The sequence below is a fragment of the Astyanax mexicanus genome, chromosome 21, assembly GCF_023375975.1.
Source record: "Astyanax mexicanus isolate ESR-SI-001 chromosome 21, AstMex3_surface, whole genome shotgun sequence".
Lineage (NCBI taxonomy): Eukaryota > Metazoa > Chordata > Actinopteri > Characiformes > Acestrorhamphidae > Astyanax > Astyanax mexicanus.
The window spans coordinates 40,058,290-40,079,106 of record NC_064428.1 but is presented as its reverse complement, the minus strand read 5'-3'; the positions used below and the strand labels follow the sequence as shown (position 1 = coordinate 40,079,106).

Genomic DNA, 20,817 nt, shown 5'->3' with positions numbered 1-20,817 from the left:
ACATCAAAGCAGACCACCAGACCTGCCAATCAAATGGAGAACTCTTAGTAAACTCTCTGATCTCATTAAGTTTCTCCAAAATCTTTTATTTCCACATTTCTGCACATTTTAAAACCTACAGCACAGAATCTACAGGCATCAAAAATACTCTAAACTTCATTATACGTTACTCAAACATGAGGTAGAATATCTGACCTGAGATCAGGAAGAAGGTGAAGATGAGGAGGATCTTCATCCTGAACTGAAATTCAGCTCCACTGATCTTCACACAAACTCCACTCCAGTGAGTTTAATTCAGTGTAATTCAGATTTAATCCTCCGTACAGGGAATTCTGCTCCTCTTTACGTGTCGTCCTCTGTTCGTGTCTCTTCTTCTGTCTGGTTTTGCTGTTTCCTGTTTTTCATGAGGGGCCAGAGTAGCTAAATGTGGAGCTCCTCCCACCAGCATCACTGACCACATACCAAATTAAACACAGGATACTGTGAGATCATTTTTCTAAAGAGTCATTTAGTGTGTGCGCTCACTGAGAACTTTATTAAGAGTTGCACACATTTAAAGATAACAAAGTATCTCCATTCTTTGCTTAGATACTAGGGTTTACTAGGGTTTAAAATACTCTATATGTGAAAGTACTGTATTGTTCGCATTATAAGGCACATTTCGGATTATAAGGCACATTTTATGTGACTCTAGTAACAGGGGTATCTAAGCTAAGATAAGCTAAATAAACAAAACTTTTTTAAAAAACAAAAAATAAAAAAAAATAAAACATTTTTTGAAAAATCAGACTAGTGAAGTCTACAGTCGTCTTCCACTTTTTGCGGCCTCTGGCGGACCGTTTGGCTGCATCCCAGGTCAGGTTTGCTGTTTTGAGTTGCTGCATTAGGCTGCGTCTCCAAGTCTGTCTTGGACGCCCTTGGTTCCAATCCAACGCTTGTCTGGTTATGTTGGAACTTATCCATCTTATCGAAGAATGTGTCTGATCCGACGCCACTTCCTTCTCCTGATCTGCACTTCCATAGATTGCTGGTTTGCCTTGGTCCACAGGGTTTCGTTTGGCACTCTGTCAAACCACTTCAGATGGAGGATTTGCCTTTAGGCATGTGTTGACGAACGTCTGGAATCGTTTGGAGCTGGTCTGTATCACTCTTCATGTCTCTGAGCTGTACATCAGCACGGACTTCACGTTGGAGGTAAAGAGTCGAAGCTTGGTGTTGTTAGAGATAGAGGTTGACTTCCAGACTGGGCAGAGGATTGCAAAAGCCTGTTGGGCTTTTCTGATTCTAGCCAGAATGTCCTTGTCTGTGCCTCCAGTCTTGCTAACCACACTAGCTAGGTAGACAAACTTGTCCACATCTTCCACAACATGTTCCCCAATGGTGATGTCTTTTTCCTGCACAGCGTATACTCTTAGGAGCTTTGTCGTCTCTCGGCTGATTTTCAACCCTACTCGCTGTGATGTCTCTCTCAGTGCATCCATCTTTTCCTGCATATGTTGCAGGCGGTGAGACAACAAGGCCATATCGTCTGCAAAGTCCAAGTCTTCCAGCTTTGTCATAAGAGTCCACTGGATGCCTTTCACTGCACAAGTGTAGGCTATCCTAGTGACCCAATCGAGTACAAGCAGGAAAAGTAAGGGAGACAACAAGCAGCCTTGTCTCACACCGAGAGTTTCCGTTATGCATGACCTTGCACGTGAAACCGTTGTAAAACTCTCTGATCATCTGGATGAGTTTATCCAGCATCCCATAATGCCATAGGAGGTTCCACATTGACTGTCTGTTGATACTTTCAAAGGCGTTTTCGAAGTCGATGAAACTGACATAGAGGGTGGATTGCCATTCTAGGGTTTGTTCGACGATGATTCTCAGCGTTGCAATTTGGTCCGTGCAGGAACGCTCTTTCCTAAAGCCTGCCTGTTTATCTCGCAACTTCCTGTTGATATCATCTTTCATTCTACCTAACATGATCCTCGTGAGAAGTTTGCTCGGGAGATAGAGAAAGGTGATTCAGGGATGTTGTCTGCTCCGGCTGCATTACCAGTCTTCAGGTTCTTCAGGACGTTTCGGATGTAATGTTTGCTAATCGCTCCCATGTTGATGTCTAACTGGTTGCATGGTTCTAACTCCTGTGGGTTCTCAGGTGGTGGTCTATTCAGTATGTCCTGAAAGTGTTCTCTCCACCTTGCCATCTGGTCTTCAAATGTTGAAGGAAGCTGTCCCTGTCCTCAGCTGTTTGGTTGTTGCATAAAGGGCTTTCAGGTCCCCTTTCTCGGCAGCAGTCTCTGCTTGCTCGGCTATCTCATTGATGTCATTTCTCTTATCGGTTCTGAGGCTTTTCTTAACTTCTTTGCCAAGTTTGTTGTTTCTGCTGCTTTGTTCTGGCCTGACGTACCTGCTGCTTTAATCTTTTCCTTTTCTTTACATTCCGCCAAGTGGCGTCTGTAATCCACTCTTTTCTATTGCCTGTTGGCCTGCCTAAAACATCCTCACTGGCACTTCTGTCTTTAAGACCTGAAAGTGGTTGTGGGGGTCAAGTTGGAATGCCTCTCTAGTCTCTGGTTTCATCAGTTTCCCTGTATCCTACTTGATTCTGCTGTTTGGTTTCTTCTTCCTTGCTGACAGTATCATCTTCAATTTGGCCACAAGTAGGTGATGATTTTACCCTATGTCGGCACCTCTCTTGGCCCTAGCGTCCTGTAGTGACCTTCGCCACCGCTGTCGCACCATCACATGGTCGATCTGATTTTCTGTTCTGTGGTCTGGGGATACCCAAATGACTTAATGACAGACCTTGTGCGGGAAGAGAGTTCCTCCAACAGTCAATTAATTGAGGTCGCAAAAATCAGCCAAGATTTTTCCATTCTCGTTCATAGTTCTTATTCCATGTGAACCCATCTCTCTCTCTCTCTCTCACCCTGTATTATCCTGCCCTACTTATCCTGCCCTATGGGCATTAAGGTCGCCCATCACGATCAGCATACCTTGGTTTGGAGTCTTGTTTAGCACTTCCTGTAACCGGGCAGAAAACACACAATGATTGTGACCTTTTGAAATCTGGAGTCAAACCTGGCTCTAATGATGCGGTCTGACACTGGCTCCCACTCCATTAGGCTTCTACCAGCCTCTTTATGCCCGGATCAGACTACACGATTTTAGGCCGATTTTGACCCAATTTTGTCGGCGCCGACAAATTATGTGCGTCGGATCCGAATTTCAGTGTCGCGAGTGACAAAGCTCCATGTAGTGCGACACAGTCAAAGAGCCGTAATTTGACGTGAGCGACGCCGTCGGAGCGTTCGAAGGAAAGACTCTAGCATGTTTTGTATTTTATCGCATAAATTGACGCTGCTTAATGTTTATTTGGGTGAGTAAAGTGCTTCCGTTTATTAAAAGTAAACTTAAAGCTGGAGCATTAGCATTATCATTAGCGGCTAACTGCTAGCAGGTAATGCTAATGCTGCTCCAGCAGTGTAAGCCTAGGTTAGCAGCAGACTACAGTCCGATAATACTTAGTATGGCCAAAGAGCTAGTGCCTAGCACGGTTAGCGGCTAATGCTAGTACTGCTGGAGAACTAAACTGAAACTCCTGTATAATGCTGTACTTCAGTGGAGAGGCTTTACTGCTCCTTAATACACTTCAGTTTAGGAAGTACTGCTGTTCTAAGACCTTTGATATTTTAGAAATTTAAATATGAAATCTAATAAATTTTAGATACTTTTCTGTTAATTCATCTGAATTTTATACTTAGATCAAGGGAAAATGGAAATGCAAAGTTAATTTATTTGTATACTACATTTAATATTTGGAAATAATGAAAAATCACACTTAATATGTAAATAAAAAAGCTGAAAAATAAGAAAATAAAATGTTAAAAAAAATTGGAAAACGTAAGGTATTTGATGTAAAATAAAGTCAGAATACAGTAAATTAATGAAAGTATATTAAAATGAAGTTTGATACAATTATACAGCAAAATAATATACAATCATCACTAAAATAAAAGCATTAGAAAAGTAAATCATAGGAACATGATTGTTTGGCACATTTAAAGTTTACATTAAGAAGATTTTTTTTATTATTATTATTTTACAATTGGAATATTTGTTTTATTTGCAAATACTGAATATAGCAAAAATATGTGACTATATACCAATGTTAACTCCAGATCACTGCTGTTCTGTCTCTGCTTTCTGTCACACTGATTTAAGTTATTTTTAGATTTAGATTTATATATAAATTTTATATAAATATAAAAATATATAATTAGTAAAAAAAAATAATAATAATGAGAGCCTGAATGGTATTGAATCTGGTTGGTTGGTGTTGGGGTTCAAGACTCTGGTAGACTGAATCTGATTGGTTGGTTTTGGGGTTTAGTCTCTGGTAGTCTGAATCTGATTGTTTGGAGTTGGGGTTTAGACTCTAGTAGACTGAATCTAATTGGTTGGTGTTGGGGTTTAGTCTCTGGTAATCTGAATCTGATTGGTTGGAGTTGGGGTTTAGACTCTGGTAGACTGAATCTGATTGGTTGGTGTTGGGGTTTAGTCTCTGGTAGTCTGAATCTGATTGTTTGGTGTTGGGGTTCAGGCTCTTGTAGAGATGGGGTTTAGACTCTGGTAGACTGAATCTGATTGGTTGGTGTTGGGGTTTAGACTCTGGTAGACTGAATCTGATTGGTTGGTGATGGAGTTTAGACTCTGGTAGACTGAATCTGATTGGTTGGTGTTGGGGTTTAGACTCTGGTAGACTGAATCTGATTGGTTGGTGTTGGGGTTCAGGCTCTGGTAGACTGAATCTAATTGGTTGGTGTTGGGGTTTAGTCTCTGGTAATCTGAATCTGATTGGTTGGAGTTGGGGTTTAGACTCTGGTAATCTGAATCTGATTGGTTGTTGTTGGGTTTATACTCTGGTGAACTGAATCGGATTGATTAGCGTCGGGTTTAGGCTCTGGTAGACTGAATCTGATTTGTTGGTGTTGGGTTAAAACTCTGCAAGAATGGATTTGATTGGTTGGTGTTTGGATTTAGACTCTGGAAGACTGGACTTGATTGGTTGGTGTTGGGTTTTAGACTGAATCTGATTAGTTGGGGTGAAGATTTAGACCCTTATCCACAACATGGATCCGTCAATTATATAAAACAAAATGATTTATATTCTGGTTTATTTCCCAAAATCATTACTACAATGTCAGAATGCAGAATTTGTTGATAGTATGTATTTTATTAAACAAATAAATTATTTGGTTGTTGTTTATTTATAATTAATTATCACCTGTTTCCACGCTCAGGTTCACAGCCTGATTTCACAATCCAGACTCTCCACACTGATATAATCCAGCATCTTCTAAACTCAGATCTCTGTAGGTCACCATTAAACCTCCATGAAGATTAATTAGAGAAACTCTGCCTTTATGATCCCATGAGTTCTGCCTCTGATCAGATTTCTGATTCACACACTGGTTTGTTGATTCCTTACAGAAATATTTATCATTTCCTTTATCTTGTTGGTAAATGCAGTAAATAATGACACTGCCTCTTGAGTAGCCAATCACATCAAAGCAGACCACCAGACCTGCCAATCAAAGTGAAAACTTTTAGTAAACTGTCTGATCTCATTATGTTTCACCTAAGTCTTTTATTTCAACATTTTTTGCACTTTTTTGCACTACAATCTACAGCACAGAATCTACATGCATCAAAAATACATTAAACTTCATTATACGTTACTCAAACATGAGGTAGAATATCTGACCTTCATCCTGATCTTCACACAAACTCCACTCCAGTGATTTTATCTTCTGTAATTCAGATTTAATCCTCCGTACAGTGAATTCTGCTCGTCTTTATGTGTCGTCCTCCGTTCATGTCTATTTTCTGTCTGGTTTGACTGTTTCCTGTTTCCTCAAAATTTAGAGCAGCTAAATGTAGAGTCCCTCCCATCAGCTTCACTGACCACATACCAAATTAAACACACAGAGGGTTCTGAGAGCTCACTGTTTTAAGATAAATCATTATATGCATATCTATATATGTGTACTCAATAAGGGCTCAAGTATAAGGAGCTGTACACACTCCTCAACAATTATTATGTAGATAAATATACAGCACCACATCAGTTGGAATAGTTGGAAAAGTCCAAACTAGTGCTTCCTACATTTTGGAAAAAAAAGGGAGGTAACCATAAAATAACTGTAATGGGGTTGAGTGCTACAGATAGGCAGATCTCCAGCCCAGAGGGTTATTGAACCCAGTTGCAGAACAGCAGACCTTCAAGCAGGAAACTCAAGAGAAGGGAGGAAAAAAATAATAATATCTGAAACCCCCCAAGAGGAATTGAACCCAGATATTCTACCGCTGCCCTGGCAAGTGAATTGGGACATGGTCACGAGTAACTGCCCTTAAAAGGAAGCACTGAGAACGGGCGCAGAAACAAAAATGGGTGGAAAAAACAAAACAGGCAGAAACTAAAGTCACGCCGAGCATGAGCGAGGGAGACAGCAGAGGGTGTAAACTAAGGCATGCCAGGGAAGTGTGGCTTACTCCTTAAAATACGGGGAAGGTGAAACAAACAGCTTCCTGAAACTGAAGGATACAATATTTAAAGAGTTTGTTATGTGCACACTAATAAACAAGTTTCCTCATACAATTAAATTCTTTGTTCATCGTGAGTTAGAGTTCAGTAGTGCAATTATGACATTTTTGCAGTAAAGTGAACATGTGCCTCTGAGAAATGTCCTTGACTTGTAAATGTGTAGAGAGTAATGTGAATGGTTATTTCTGAGGTAGGTTTGACAGTCTGGAAGCAGTGGGGAATAATCTGTTCTTTAGCCTGGTGGTTTTGCATTTCACACTTCTGTACCTCCGGCCTGAAGGCAGAAGAGTGAACAGTCCATGCTGGGGGTGGGTAGAGTCTTTGAGGATGGAGGCAGCTCTCCTGAGGACTCTCTGGTGGTAGATGCTCTGCAGAGAGGGCAGTGGAGGCCTGATGATCTTCTCCGCAGTCTTTACCACTCTCTGCAGGCGTGTACGGTCCGTCGCAGTAGTGCTGCCGTACCACACTGTGATACAGCTGTAGAAGTTGCAGAGTATCTTGGGAGACATCCCGAACTTCCTCAGCCTCCTCAGGAAGTACAACCGCTGTTGAGCCTTTTTTACCAAGAAGGAGGAGTAAGCTAAGGTGCTTGTGAATACAGTCAGCAGTTCCACCGGGGAGATGGGAAAGAGAGAGCTGGACCTCAAAGGAAGAAGAAAGAAAGACCCAGCACTGAGCAACTAAATGGCTTCCCTTAAGTGCGGGTGTACCCAAGTGTTAAAACTAAGTCAATCAGTCTTCAGTGCTGGTCTGGAGTGTCCTCTGGCACCTGAGAGTATGTCTTGGCTGGGAACCAGGCTTACAGGACCCCCTTTCCGGAAGGGTGGCACCCAAAGTCCTTTCACCAACTGCATGGTCCTGCCGAAAAGCCCTAACAATTTCAGGGTCCAAGATGTAACTGGAGGGCACCCAGGAGCATTGCTCTGTCCCGTACCCCTCCCAGTCTACCAGGTACAGGGACCTGGAGGGGCAGCATGCCTGGAGTGGCAGCCCAAGAAACAGAGGTAGGGCTTAAGACAGGACAGATAAAAGGTTGGGCAGATGCTCTTAAGGGCAGGTGGCAGGGCCAACCGGTAAGAAACTGGATTGACCCGGTGATTTTGAATAGCCCTATGCGTCCAGTTTATGCAATGGGAGGTCCTTGGCAGAAACCAGACCCATTGGCCAACCCAATACGAATGGGTGGGCTGTCACCTTGTGTCTGAGTGGCATTTTTGGGTCGCCCTAGCAGAAAAGAGGGCAGCCCAAGCCTTCCTCCAGTCTCGATGGCAACGTCTGACTGTCTGGTCAACCGGACTGAACAGGATTGTCTCCTGTCCTGGGAAAGCAGGCAGAGCATACCCAAACTGGCACTCGAAGGATGACATCCCCAAGGATGAGTGCCAGAGTGTGTTGTGGGCATACTCCGCCCACTTCAACTGGTCGGACCAGGTAGACAGCTCAGAGGAATTCAGACAGCAGAAGGTCTTCTCCAGATCCCGTTTGACCCTCTCTGTCAGATAGGGGATAAAACTCTGGGGAGAGACTGATATCCGTCCCCAACAAGTGACAGATGGGAACCCCAGAACCGACTGGTAAAATGAGCCCCATGGTCTGAAACTATGTATGAGGGCAGTTTGTAGATGTGGACAACCTGGTCCAGTAGCATCTTGGCCATTTCCTGCACAGACGGCAGTTTGGGAAATGCCATAAAACGTACAACATGCCAAAGATCTAACACTGAGTGACTGATTGGTTTCCCTTAAATATGGGTTTACCCAGGTGTTAGAAATCAATTAATCAGTCCTCAGTGCTGGTCTGGAGTGCCCTCTGGTGCCCAGGAGGATGCCTCTGCCAGTCACCAGCCCTTATAACGTAAAACATAAAGAAGACGTTTACAAAACGAAAGCTTTACAAGAACAGTTATCTGTTTCCCACAATTTATTCTGATAAAAGAACCTGAGTATTTGTCAGCACTTAATTGCGAGTTTGTTGATATGGGCTTTAAAAGAAAACCTCTTGGGGTTCCTAAGGGGTAACTAAGTGGTAAAGCCAGTTGCTGTAACATTGCTAGGTAACTATGGTTTGCTATAGTAATGTATAAAGGCATCTTTATTCAGAAAAATACTTTATACTATTAAACAAATATACCACAACAAAATGACCTTACTGTTTATTCACTGTATTATTAATGATGTTCTGTGTAAAGTGAACAATACAAATTACAATTTTAGCAATAAACAAGTACAACTATTAAGAAAATAAGTAATAAGTAGCACAGACAAATTATCAGCTTGGAAGGTGTCTATTTATTTAAAAGTAATAGCAAAAATACATAATGCGGAAAAACAAAACAAGCTATACAAACACATTATTTTAAAATAACGCAAGTCAATAAGGCAATAAGGATGGAAGTGACAAACTATGAACATCAAACACAGCTAGTCCTGCTTTAAAGAAACATCCAGCAGAACCAAAACTGAGATTTAAAATGTCCAATTTCAAAACTTCCAAACTATTACCTCACAGTTTTGACAGTTTTTATGTTCGTGCCCCCAAAATATTTATAAAGCCCACCTACTATAAAACGCGTATAAAACTAAATGCAATAGCGACATATAAAGAATATGTGAGAAAGGCTAAAAATGCTAAATGCTAACAATACCCCACGTGTTGAATTACTAAATAAAGAGTCTTGCTAAGTGGCGAATTTGGCTGATATATAAGCTAGCCATGCTTTGTTATGCCACCCAAAAAAAAAAGCATTTATTTTTCTGTCTAGTAGGTTGGTATGTGGTTCTTAGATGATGGTTGCTATGCCATTGATAGGTGCATGCTGGTGGTTGCTAAGGTGTTGCTAAATGATTGTTATATTGTTGGCAGGTGGTTACTGTGGTGTTGCTAAGTTTTTTTCTATACTGTTATCGGTGAATGCTGTTGCATTTCAGATGGATGTTTTTGTTTGACCAGGTCTTAGTTGGTTTCTTTAGTGTCCCAAGCAGTTGCTGTGGTGTTTTATATTCTTGGTGGCTGCTGTGGTACATCAGATGGTTGCTAGGACAGTTCCTAAGTGGTCCCTAGATGGATGCTAGAGTGTTGTTAGGATGTGGTAGTGATATTGCTAGGTGGTTGGTATGTTGTTCCTAGATGTTGATTGCTTTGGCATTGCAAGGTGGCTGCTAGGGTGTTGCTAAATGCTAAGTGGGGAATGTGGCTGATTAAGTTCATTGGTTTCTAACAAGGCTGTCTGTTTAGAGTGCTAACCAAGGCTAGCCTAGTAATGCCACTCAATAAAATAAACTACTTTACTTACTTTTTTATATCGTTTACAAGTCTATTGCAATATAGGAAACTAACCTTTCCATTCTGAGGCAAAATAACAGGGTTGTAAATAGAATTGTTAAACATAATCTGAGCATTTATACAACAAACAACAAGTTTTTAAGACTGATCTTTGTAGAACTATCAGTAAGTTGGTGATAAATAGTTAGTTGAGTACTGATTAACTGAGTTATTTTAGTTCTTTAGGAGGTTTGATGGTGGCGTATTCAGTTACAGGTTCCTCCTTATTAACGCTAACTGAGGCATCAGTGGGAGAACCTGGGTTCTTATGGAAACTCACAGTGGAGTAGGTGAGCTCTTGAAGGTTGTTTGTTGGACAAACTGTTAAAATTTCTGGATCTCTGAACGCTGTGGGAGAAAGGAGGTGTGCTATTCATCAAAGATAAGAACTTTTTATCATGTTTTACTACAAGAAAAGTACATTTTATACCAGAGTTCTCCTTTAACTTAGTTACTTAGGATTTTTGACGGTGGAGTACTCAGTTTCAGGTTCCTCCTTATTAACGCTAACTGAATCATCAGTGGGAGAACCTGGGTTCTTATGGAAACTCACAGTGGAGTAGGTGATCTCTTGGTCTTTGGGTGGAGTTGGGGTGGTGAGTCCAGTCTCTTCATCTTTACTGACCACAGCAGGAACCTAAGCGAGGACAAAAGTGAATGAGAAGATCTTTAAACCTAAACGTTGTTGTTTAAAACCGTATTAACACATAAAACATACAGTATAACTATAACCAACCTCTTTATGGTCACTCTGATTGGTTCTGGCTGAAGGGGTGGAGCCTGTAAATGTACAGAATATATAATAATGCAGGTCAGATATACAGATTTCAGACTAGAATAGAACATTTTCAGCAGTGGTTGCTATGCAGTCAGTAGCCTATGATACTATAGGTGGTTGGTATGTTGTTCCTAGATGACAATTGTATGGATTTGCCAGGTGCATGTTTTGTGTTTCAGGTGGTTGCTAAGGTGTTGTCAAATGGATGTTTTATTGTTGGTAAGTGGTTGCTGTGGTGTTGTTAAGTATTTGCAATAGTGCTGTTGGCAAGTGTTGTTGCGTTGCAGGTGGTTACTAGTATGTTGCTAAATGGATGTTATATTGTTGGTACAGTAGGTGGTTGCTGTGGTGTTGCTAAGTTTTATCTATAGTGCTATTGGTGAAAGATGTTGCATTTTAGGTGGTTGCTTTTGTTTGGTTGGGTCTTGATTGATTGCTTTAGTGTCGCACATATCTTTGGTGGCTTCTATGACACACCAGATGGTTGCAGCTACTTAGTGGGCCCTAGATGGATGCTATAGTGTTTTAGGATGTTGCTATGATATTGCTAGGTGGTTTGTATGTTGTTCCTAGATGAGCTGGCATTCCTAGGTTGCTTTGGCATTGCAAGATGGTTGCTAAATGCTTTTTATGTTGTTGTTAGGTGGTTGCTGTGGTGTTGCTTGTCCTTGATGGCTGCTATGATACAACAGATGGTCGGTAGGGCAGTTGTTAAGTGGTCCATAGATGGATGCTAGAGTATTGTTAGGATGTGGCTATGATATTGTTAGGTGGTTGCTATGGTACTGGATGCTGATGATTGCTAAGGTCCAAGGTTTTGCTTACGCTAAGTGGATGCTATAATGTTGCTAATTTTTCTTGGTTATTGGGTTCCCTTAAGTAGGGTGTTGGATTTTGGCAAGTGTATCCTATGTGTAACTGTGTTTTTTTTTTTGTGGCCAGATGAAGAATACCTCGTCTTTTCTTCAGAATCACAATAAAAACGATGAGTATTAATCCTCCAATCAGCAGCAGAGCCACACAGATGCTTACAGTGATGATCTTGACAGAGGAACCTGGAGCTGAGGGACATGGAAACAATAAAGAAAGAGTAAAAAAAAAAGATCAGTTTCATCCACAGTTACAAATATATTTCCTATTAATCTACTGAAAAAAAAAACACATTAGTTTTAAACAAAGTAAAATTCCTTCGGTTTTCATTTGAGTGTGATGGTTTAGGTGACCAGCTTGGTACAGTTGGTAATTTTGATAGATTTTGATAGCGAATCTTATCAAACCAAAATGAAAACATATATATATATATACAAAAAATATATATATATTAAAAGAAGGATTACATAATGTGGTCACTGTTGGTGTTGTTGGTGCAGTTAGTGCTGTTGGTGGTGCTGTTGTTGGTGCTGGTGGTGGTGCTGGTGGTGCTGTTGGTGGTACTGTTGATGCTGCTGGTGCAGTTGGTGCTGGTGCTGTGCTTTTTTGGGTTGGACCTTTAAAATATTAAGAGTTCAGAGTAAACCTATGATCACTTGTTGAAACATTTATGGAAAATAAAATGACACAATGGTCTACATCCAAGGCTTTCTACCAGATTTTGAACATTAAGGGCCCTATTTTAGAGATCTATATGCTAGTGGTCAATCGTGCATTGTTCAGCTTGATTTAGGGCGTGTCAGTGTGTCTTTGCTATCGTAACGACAGGAAAAGTACACCTTGCACAGCTCGAAATGCTCAAAAGGCGTGTAGTTATTATCTTAATTAACCATGGGTATGTTTTAATGTATGATAAACCAGTCAGAGTGTCTCTTGCTCATCATTCTCTTTAAGAGTAGATCAGGTGAGCTCTGACTTTGGTGGATTGCTATTGTAACGGTGCAGCTACCTGGACGTGTTCAACAAACTCTTCTCAGCAGAGGAAACTGAGCTCATTTACGGGAACAGCAATGTTATTTTATTTAGTATTTAATATTTGGGTTTCAGGGGCCTTTGTAACCAAGATAGCAATGAACGTCTGACTGTTGGCGTCTGTATAGGTTGTATTCAGTCAGTGGAGCTCCTGTGTTTTTCATTGCCAAGATAGCAATACACCAGACATTTACCTGAACACACCTCATTTCCAGACCAAAGACAAGAAACTAAGACAGGATTAGTTGTTACTCTTTGGTGTTATGTTGGCATTGGGGCTTAGTGGTTAGCATGTTACTCTCCCAGCACTGGGGTCTTGGGTTCAAGTCCCTATCTGGGTAGAATTTCCATGTTTTCCCTGTAGCTGTGTAGGTTAGTGCCCAGATATTAATTGGCACTCTGTGCTGGGTAAATGCTGCAGTGCACAAGGCAGTCCTCTAGGTGGACGGTTGTTTCCGGTTGAGAGTACGCTGTGCGCTGTTGGCTGATACTTCTCACCGGTGTGTGGATGAGAGCTGAGTATAAACGGTTGTGTGTAACAACATGTAAATTGTAAAGCGCCCTTGGGTTTCTAGAAAGGTGCTACATAAATGTAACTTAATTCATTCAGACGTTGTTAAGGTACAGCTGAATAAAGCACTGAAAGTCTCACAAACGAAAAACAGTAACTGACTTTAATTATTAGAATATAATGAATGAATATGTGAACAATATGAGGATGTAATGAAACTTACCTTCAACCAGTAGACCAATCTTATTGAAGAGAGTTTCATAATTGGCTGCTCCCTCATCACCTGATGCTCCACAGTAATAAACTCCTTCATCATCTTTTATCACATCACTGATTCTCAGCCTGACAACTCCAGAGCTTTTATCATCAGAGATGAAGAATCTTCCTTTATGAGAGTCTGAGGTTTTAATCACTGGAGTAAACGTTTCTCCATCCAGTTTGTAGATGTACTTTGTTTTGTCTTTAAAATCCTTAGGATAGGAGCAGCTGATGTTGACCGTCTCTCCAGTTTTAGTACCAACCCTCGACCCCTGACAACATTCATCTATAAAACATAAACAATATATTTAATTTCTCAAAACATCTGCATGAAGAATCTTAAGAAGCTTGAGGAACATCAGCATCTATACATAAGTAATTTAAAGATATTTTATACAAAGTAGTGGATTATTCTGACCTGTTTTCATTTCCAGCTTTATTAATTGTCTTGACTCTGCAGTCTCTCCACACTGATAAACTCCAGTATCTTTTGAAGTCAGATCTCTGTAGATCACTATGAGGAATCTACCAGATTCTTGTAGAGAAACTCTGCCTTTATGATCCCATGTGTTTGGTGATTTATCAGGATTCATATACACACAGTGTTCACCTGGATGCTTACAGAAATATCCATTGTATCCTCTATTCTTAGGCATTGTGCAGTAGATCATGACACTACCTCCTGGATACCCAATCACATCAAAGCAGCTCACAGGACCTGCCAATCAAAAACAGCATTAACATATCTAATAAAATAGTATAAACAGTCACTTTAGTCATTTAATATGTTAGTATACAGCCCATTATGATTACCAAGCAAATAATTAATATAACTAAATAACTGAATAAAGTTATTATCAAACACAGCTCTGGAAAAAATCAGTTTCTGAATCAGTTTCTCTGACTTTGCATTTCTCCCAAATTACAAATAAAAATATTCTCATTTAGAGCATTTATTTACAGAAAATGAGAAATGACTGAAATAACAAAAAAAAAAGATGCAGAGCTTTCAGACCTCAAATAATGCAAAGAAAACAAGTTCATATTCATAAAGTTTTAAGAGTTCAGAAATAATCAATATTTGGTGGAATAACCCTGGTGGTTTTTAATCACAGTTTTTTTCATGCATCTTGGCATCATGTTCTCCTCCACCAGTCTTACACACTGCTTTTGGATAACTTTATGCTGCTTTACTCCTGGTGCAAAAATTCAAGCAGTTCAGTTTGGTGGTTTGATGGTTTGTGATCATCCATCTTCCTCTTGATTATATTCCAGAGGTTTTCAATTTGGTAAAATCAAAGAAACTCGTAATTTTTAAGTGATCTCTTATCTTTTTCTTCCAGAGCTGTATATTAATGCTGACAGATTGAAAAGCAAAGTAAAATCAGCATATCAGCAGATCTGAGGTTTGACAGTATGTGTGGGGTTACTGTTTGGCAAACAGGCCATTGTTGCCCTTACTATCTATGTGTTGTAGCTGCTTATTAATGAATTTTACAGTATTTGCAGTCTAATTAATAACGTTAATAAACTCATTTATAAACTATTTATAAACCTTTATTAGGGAAATATAGGGTTTTAATCTCTCTAACTGTTTCTCTTCAACAGTTCAGAATAACTGACGCACAGAAACCTCCTTAAAACTGCTTTATAAACACATATAAACTGAATATTTTACATTATTTAAAGACTGAAGTAGAAAATCTGACCTGAGATCAGGTAGAAGGTGAAGAAGAGGAGGATCTTCATCCTGAACTTCAGCTTCACTCCACGAGTATTCTTAAACTGATCTTGAGTTTATAAAGAGTCGTCGTCTCTGTGAGAAAACTCGTCTCTTCTGGTTAGTGTGTTTAGTTCCTCTTTCTCAGCAAGAGATAAAATTACTCAAACTCATAGCTCCTCCCATCAGCATCACTGACCACAAGCCCAAACCAGAGAGTGTTAAGACATACTCTCACAAACACAGAATATATTTAGTTTTATGTGCTGAAACTGTTAACGAAATTGGATTAAACCAAATAACTACAGTGTAACCCGGATAAGTTACATTTCCTCAAAAAAATTGAGGAAACCGGTTGCCTTAAAAAAGTTAAGTAATGAGTAATGAAAACTTACGTTAGCATAACTTAGAACATCAAGTTATTACAACTAAAGGGGAAGTTGATTTAACTTTTTTATTTTTGTTAAACTGTAAGACCGGATAAGTTGAGTTTACTTAACTTTTTTAAGGCAGGCGGTTTACTCAATTTTTTTTTTAAGTAATGGGGAATAAAAACTTGAGTTAGCATAAATTAAAACATCAAGTTATTACAACTAAAGGGGAAGTTGATTTATTTGTAAGGTAGCCCAGGGGGGGAATCACTACACACTGATGGTGAGTGTCTGGTTAGTCAGAAACTGTTGGACACACCCAGTATGCAAATAGATTGTGACAGAAGCCAATAGAAAAGAAGCTGTTAATGGCAAAACAGACTAAACTCAGTTATTATAAGCTGGTTCAACTCAAAGATCTCAGTATATATATATAGAATATTACAGTATATGTGCTCACACATTCAGTTCAACTAACTCAAAATATAGTAGTTGAGTATTGTTTAGAAATATCCAATTTTACAATGTAAAACAGACTTAAATCATTTGAGTTTATACATCTTTATGGGTTATTTGGTCAAGGTCCACCCATCATTTGAAGCTTGTCCCTGTAGGCCCAATCAGAAATTAAGACTGCACAATTTTTTAAAATGGATTTTCTCCATTGAGTCTCTAATTCTGTTGTATTAGTCGTTTTTCTATAATCAGATCTGATGACTCAGAGATTAGATCAGTGTGATGATCTCATTAAAGACAGACTGGAACTTTTTTTATAGAAGGAGGGAAAAAAACAACAGTCACACCAAACTCAATAAGAACACAATAGATCATGAGTTTTATTCAGCTTTATTATACAGTAGATGGGCTATTCCGCCAAATGGGTGCTATTTTTGTTGTATCTCTTTCAAATTAAACTTATTTTTTAGATTTGTTTAACTCTGAATCTAATAACAGATATATTTAACTATTCAAAACATGTACTGGTCAATTTTAGGCACCTTTACTCAATTTTTTACAAGGTTTCTAATCTGAAGATGGTATTTAAAAAGCATGTTTAAAAGCAAGTCCACTAATTCTTTAATTTTCTCTAAAGAAAATCTTTATTTTAAAGAAATATTTGACTGCATGTTCAAATAATCAATAATAATCACTCCTGTTACTTTTTAAGTTTTGAGTAACAGGAATGAAATTAACAGAAATGAGTTTTTAGCATAGAATTAGCAAAAACATGATTAATAGCTAAATGGCGGCTATGCTAATAGCATGAGGACACTGAGCACATTCTAGTGATTTTATCTGTAACATCAAGAAAAAATGGATTTTGATTAATGTGTGGTAAATAGCTGAAATGTTGTTAAAGTAAGTTTATTTGAATGTGGCATATTCATATTTAGTGGAAATTTAAAAACATGGATAATACAGCGTATAGCATCATGAGATCTAGCGCTTCAGAAAGGATTTTTCAAGATAATTAACAACTCAAAGAAAGTATCAAAAAGGTATAATTGATTCATTGACATGGATGAAACATAAACTCTAGGTTACTGCAACTATGTGACATCACACTAAAATAAAAACAATAAAAACAATAGATTTGAAAAAGAATAAATACATACATACTATAATATAAAATAATAGGAATAATCTGGAGCAGAAATGTGGTGAAGTGTAAAAAAAGAATTCAAAATATATTGGGTAAATAGTGACTGATAGAGTCAGTTGGTATTGGGCTGTAGGCACTGGTAGACTAATTCTGATTGGTTGGCATTGGGCTGTAGGCAATGTTGGACTGAAACTGATTAGTTGGCATTGGGTTTTAGGCCCTGGTCTGATAGACAGAACCTGATTGGTTGGTGTTGAGTTTAAGGGTCTGGTAGACTGAATCTGATTGGTTGGTGTTGAGTTTAAGGGTCTGGTATACTGAATCTGATTGGTTGGTGTTGGGGTTAAGGGTCTGGTAGACTGAATCTGATTGGTTGGTGTTGGGGTTAAGGGTCTGGTAGACTGAATCTCATTGGTTGGTGTTGCGGTTTAGGCTCTGGTAGACTGAATCTCATTGGTTGGTGTTGGGCTTAAGGGTCTGGTAGACTGAATCTCATTGGTTGGTGTTGGGGTTTAGGCTCTGGTAGACTGAATCTCATTGGTTGGTGTTGAGTTTAAGGGTCTGGTAAACTGAATCTCATTGGTTGGGGTGGGGTTCAGGCTCTGGTAGACTGAATCTGATTGGTTGGTGTTGGGGTTAAGGGTCTGGTAGACTGAATCCGATAGGTTGGTGTTGGGGTTAAGGGTCTGGTAGACTGAATCTGATTGGTTGGTTTTGGGGTTTAGGCTCTGGTAGACTGAATCTGATTGGATGGTGTTGGGGCCCTTGTTCTGGTAGACTGAATCTGATTGGATGGTGTTGGGGCCCTTGTTCTGGTAGACTGAATCTGATTGGATGGTGTTGGGGCCCTTGTTCTGGTAGATTGGGCTCATGCTGATGTTCCTCTGTGTTCTACGTGGATCATTTTTGTAATCACCATAGTTCTGAAATCACACTTCAAATATCAATTTAAAATCATTCATGCACTTTAATATATTCTGTAGTTTAACTGCTAAAAAGAGAAGAAATTTCAGATTGATTAAAACAAAATGTCAAAAAAGCCTGAAGAGATTTGGAAGAAGATTTTGAACTTGCACACGCATAAAATCACATTCCCACATGTTTAAAACCCTACAGCTAAAATCTAAACACTATTAATGATGTTAAATTACAGTTTATATTTATTATTCAGTTTAGCTGTTTTACTCACTGATGACCCAACTGAAAACAGAAAGACCCAAAAACAAGAAGGTAAAGTAAAGTAAACCTGAAGTAAAATTCTCATTCACTTACTGCATCATTAGTTCCAGATGTTTGTCCCATGTGGGCGGAGTCTGCAGAAAGAGAGAAAAGGTAACTTATAGAAATGCTGTATTAATTCAGTCCTGATTACAGTTATTGATCAGGAGTGGGAACTGTTACAGTAAGTGTAGTCTACATATAACTGTGTTTTTTGTGCCCAGTTGAAGAAATACCTCGTCTTTTCTTGAAAATCACTATTAAAATGATGAGTGTTATTCCTCCAATCAGCAGCAGAGCCACAGAGATGATTACCATGATGATGATGACAGAGAATTTTTGTGTTTTTGTTGGTGGTTCTGTTGGTGGTGCTGGTGGTGCTGTAGATGCTGGTGATGTGTTAAAGAGTTCAGAGTAAATTAATGATATGTTGTTGAAACATTTATGGAAAATAAAATGACACAATGGACATTGAAATGGTTCTACTGTCAGGACAAAGCTTTCTACTATATTTTGAACAATAAGGGCACTATTTTAGAGATCTATAGGTGAGTAGTCAACTGTGCACCATGCTTCATCTTGCTATTGTAATATTTTGTAATTTGAGTGTGTTGGATTTAGTGGCCTACCATCAGAACCAGTATGAACTGGCTGGTCAAGAAATATGACCAATCAGCTGATCAATTTGGCCAAACAGCTTTACCAAACTTATCAACAAGTTGGACCAGATTAATGGCAAGCTTGGTAAAGTTGGTCATTCTGATAGTTAAACATAATCTATCAAACTGGTGATGCTGTTGGTGGTGCTGGAAATGGTAAAACTCTGACATGGCTCTACTGTTCAGGGAAGGCTTTTTACTAGATTTGAATCACCTATAGTCTATTTTCACTCCTTCCTCCTGCATTGGTTAAATATCAGCAGAGCTTCTGAATATATCTACACTGATGGGCGTGGTGTTCTGGAAATGAGGTGTGTTCAGGTACATTTCTGGAGTTTTATCTTGTTTATCTTGGTAACAGAAAACACAGGAGCTCCACTGACTGAATACAACCTAGACAGACGCCAACAGTCAGACGTTCATCGCTATCTCGGTAACACAGGCGCTGTGCCGAGCCGAGCGTACACCCCCACTTATTACACACACATGAACACACAGCAGCACAAACCCACAAAAACTTATACATTTCACCCAAAACACACCCATGATTAGTTCAGAAAATTCTCGTGCTGAGCAAAGTGTACTTTTCCCATGGTTACGATAGCAAAGACACACTGACACTCCCTAAATCAAGCAGAATGGTGCACGGTTGAAGGCTCACATACTTTTTGTTGTTGTGGTGTTTAGAAAAAGCTACATAAATCATTAAAAAATGTCACACTAATGAACTTTAACTAACAGTGCGTGAAGAATATGAGGATGTATTAAAACTTACCTGTAACCTGTAGACCAATCTTATTAAAGAGGTTTTCATAATTGGCTCCACCCTTATTATCTGGTGCTCCACAGTAATAAACTCCTTCATCTTCTTTTATCACATCACTGATTCTCACAATGACAACTCCAGAGCTTTTATCATCAGAGATGGAGAATCTTCCTTTCTGAGACTCTGAGGTTTTAATCACCAGAGTAAATGTTTCTCCATCCAGTTTGTAGATGAACTTTGTTTTTCCTTTAAAATCCTTTGGATAGGAACAGCTGATGTTGACCGTCTCTCCAGTTTTAGTACCAACCCTCGACCCCTGACAACATTCATCTATAAAACATAAACAATATATTTACTTTCCAAAACATCTGCATGGTGTATCTTAAGAAGCTTGTGAAACATCAGCATCTATATGTAATTAATTGAAAGATGTTTTATACAGAGTAGTGGATTATTCTGACCTGTTATTATTACCAGCAATGTTATTTGGCTTGGCTGTCCAGTTTTTCCACATTTATATATTCCAGCATCTTCTAAAGTCAGATTTCTGTAGATCACTATAAGAAGTCCATCAGATTCTTGTAGAGAAACTCTGCCTTTATGATCCCATGTGTTTGGTGATTCATCAGGATTCATATACACACAGTGTTGACCTGGCTCCTTACAGAAATGTCCATTGTGTCCACCTTTTGGTATTGTACAGTAGATCATGACACTACCTCCAGTGTAGCCAATCACATAAACGCAGCTCACAGGACCTGCCAATCAAAATGAAGATTCTTATTCTCATGAAAATATCTTACTGCTAAAGTTCAGAATGTCTGAAGCACAGAGACCTCTTTATAACTGCTTTATAAACACATACAAACTGAATTTTATATCTTATTGTATCTAAAGACTAAAGTATAGTAAGAACAATCTTACCTGAGAAAGAGAAGAAGGTGAGGAAGAGGAGGATCTTCATCCTGAACTTCAGCTTCACTCCACGCGTATTCTTAATCTGGTCTTGAGTTTATAAAGAGTCGTCACCTCCTTTACAAAATGTTCTCTTTAGTTTTGTTGGTTCCTCTTTCTCAGCAAGGGTAACAATTACTCAACCTCACGGCTCCTCCCAT

At 39.1% G+C, this 20,817-nt stretch overlaps 1 protein-coding gene across 1 annotated transcript; it reads right to left on the bottom strand.

Annotated features, from left to right (window-relative positions):
• Positions 1-10,304: 10,304 nt before the first annotated feature.
• LOC103029773 (uncharacterized) lies at positions 10,305-15,252 on the bottom strand. Its single transcript, XM_049469647.1, has 7 exons — positions 15,075-15,252; positions 13,784-14,083; positions 13,331-13,651; positions 12,032-12,181; positions 11,648-11,755; positions 10,653-10,696; positions 10,305-10,553 (listed from the first exon to the last, which is right to left on the bottom strand). The coding sequence occupies exons 1-7, from the start codon at positions 15,112-15,114 to the stop codon at positions 10,368-10,370; spliced, it is 1,149 nt and encodes a 382-aa protein (XP_049325604.1). The 5' UTR covers positions 15,115-15,252; the 3' UTR covers positions 10,305-10,367.
• Between the last annotated feature and the right edge of the window lie 5,565 nt (positions 15,253-20,817).

What these genes read in the sequence shown, in the direction of transcription:
- LOC103029773 (XM_049469647.1), bottom strand. Translation starts at nt 15,114, where the DNA reads ATGAAGATCCTCCTCTTCTTCACCTTCTACCTGATCTCAG. An exon ending in AAAGCTGGAAATGAAAACAG is followed by an intron (nt 13,652 to 13,783) that starts GTCAGAATAATC and finishes TATGTTTTATAG; the next exon opens with ATGAATGTTGTCAGGGGTCG. An exon ending in GATTCTGAAGAAAAGACGAG is followed by an intron (nt 10,697 to 11,647) that starts GTATTCTTCATC and finishes GTACATTTACAG; the next exon opens with GCTCCACCCCTTCAGCCAGA.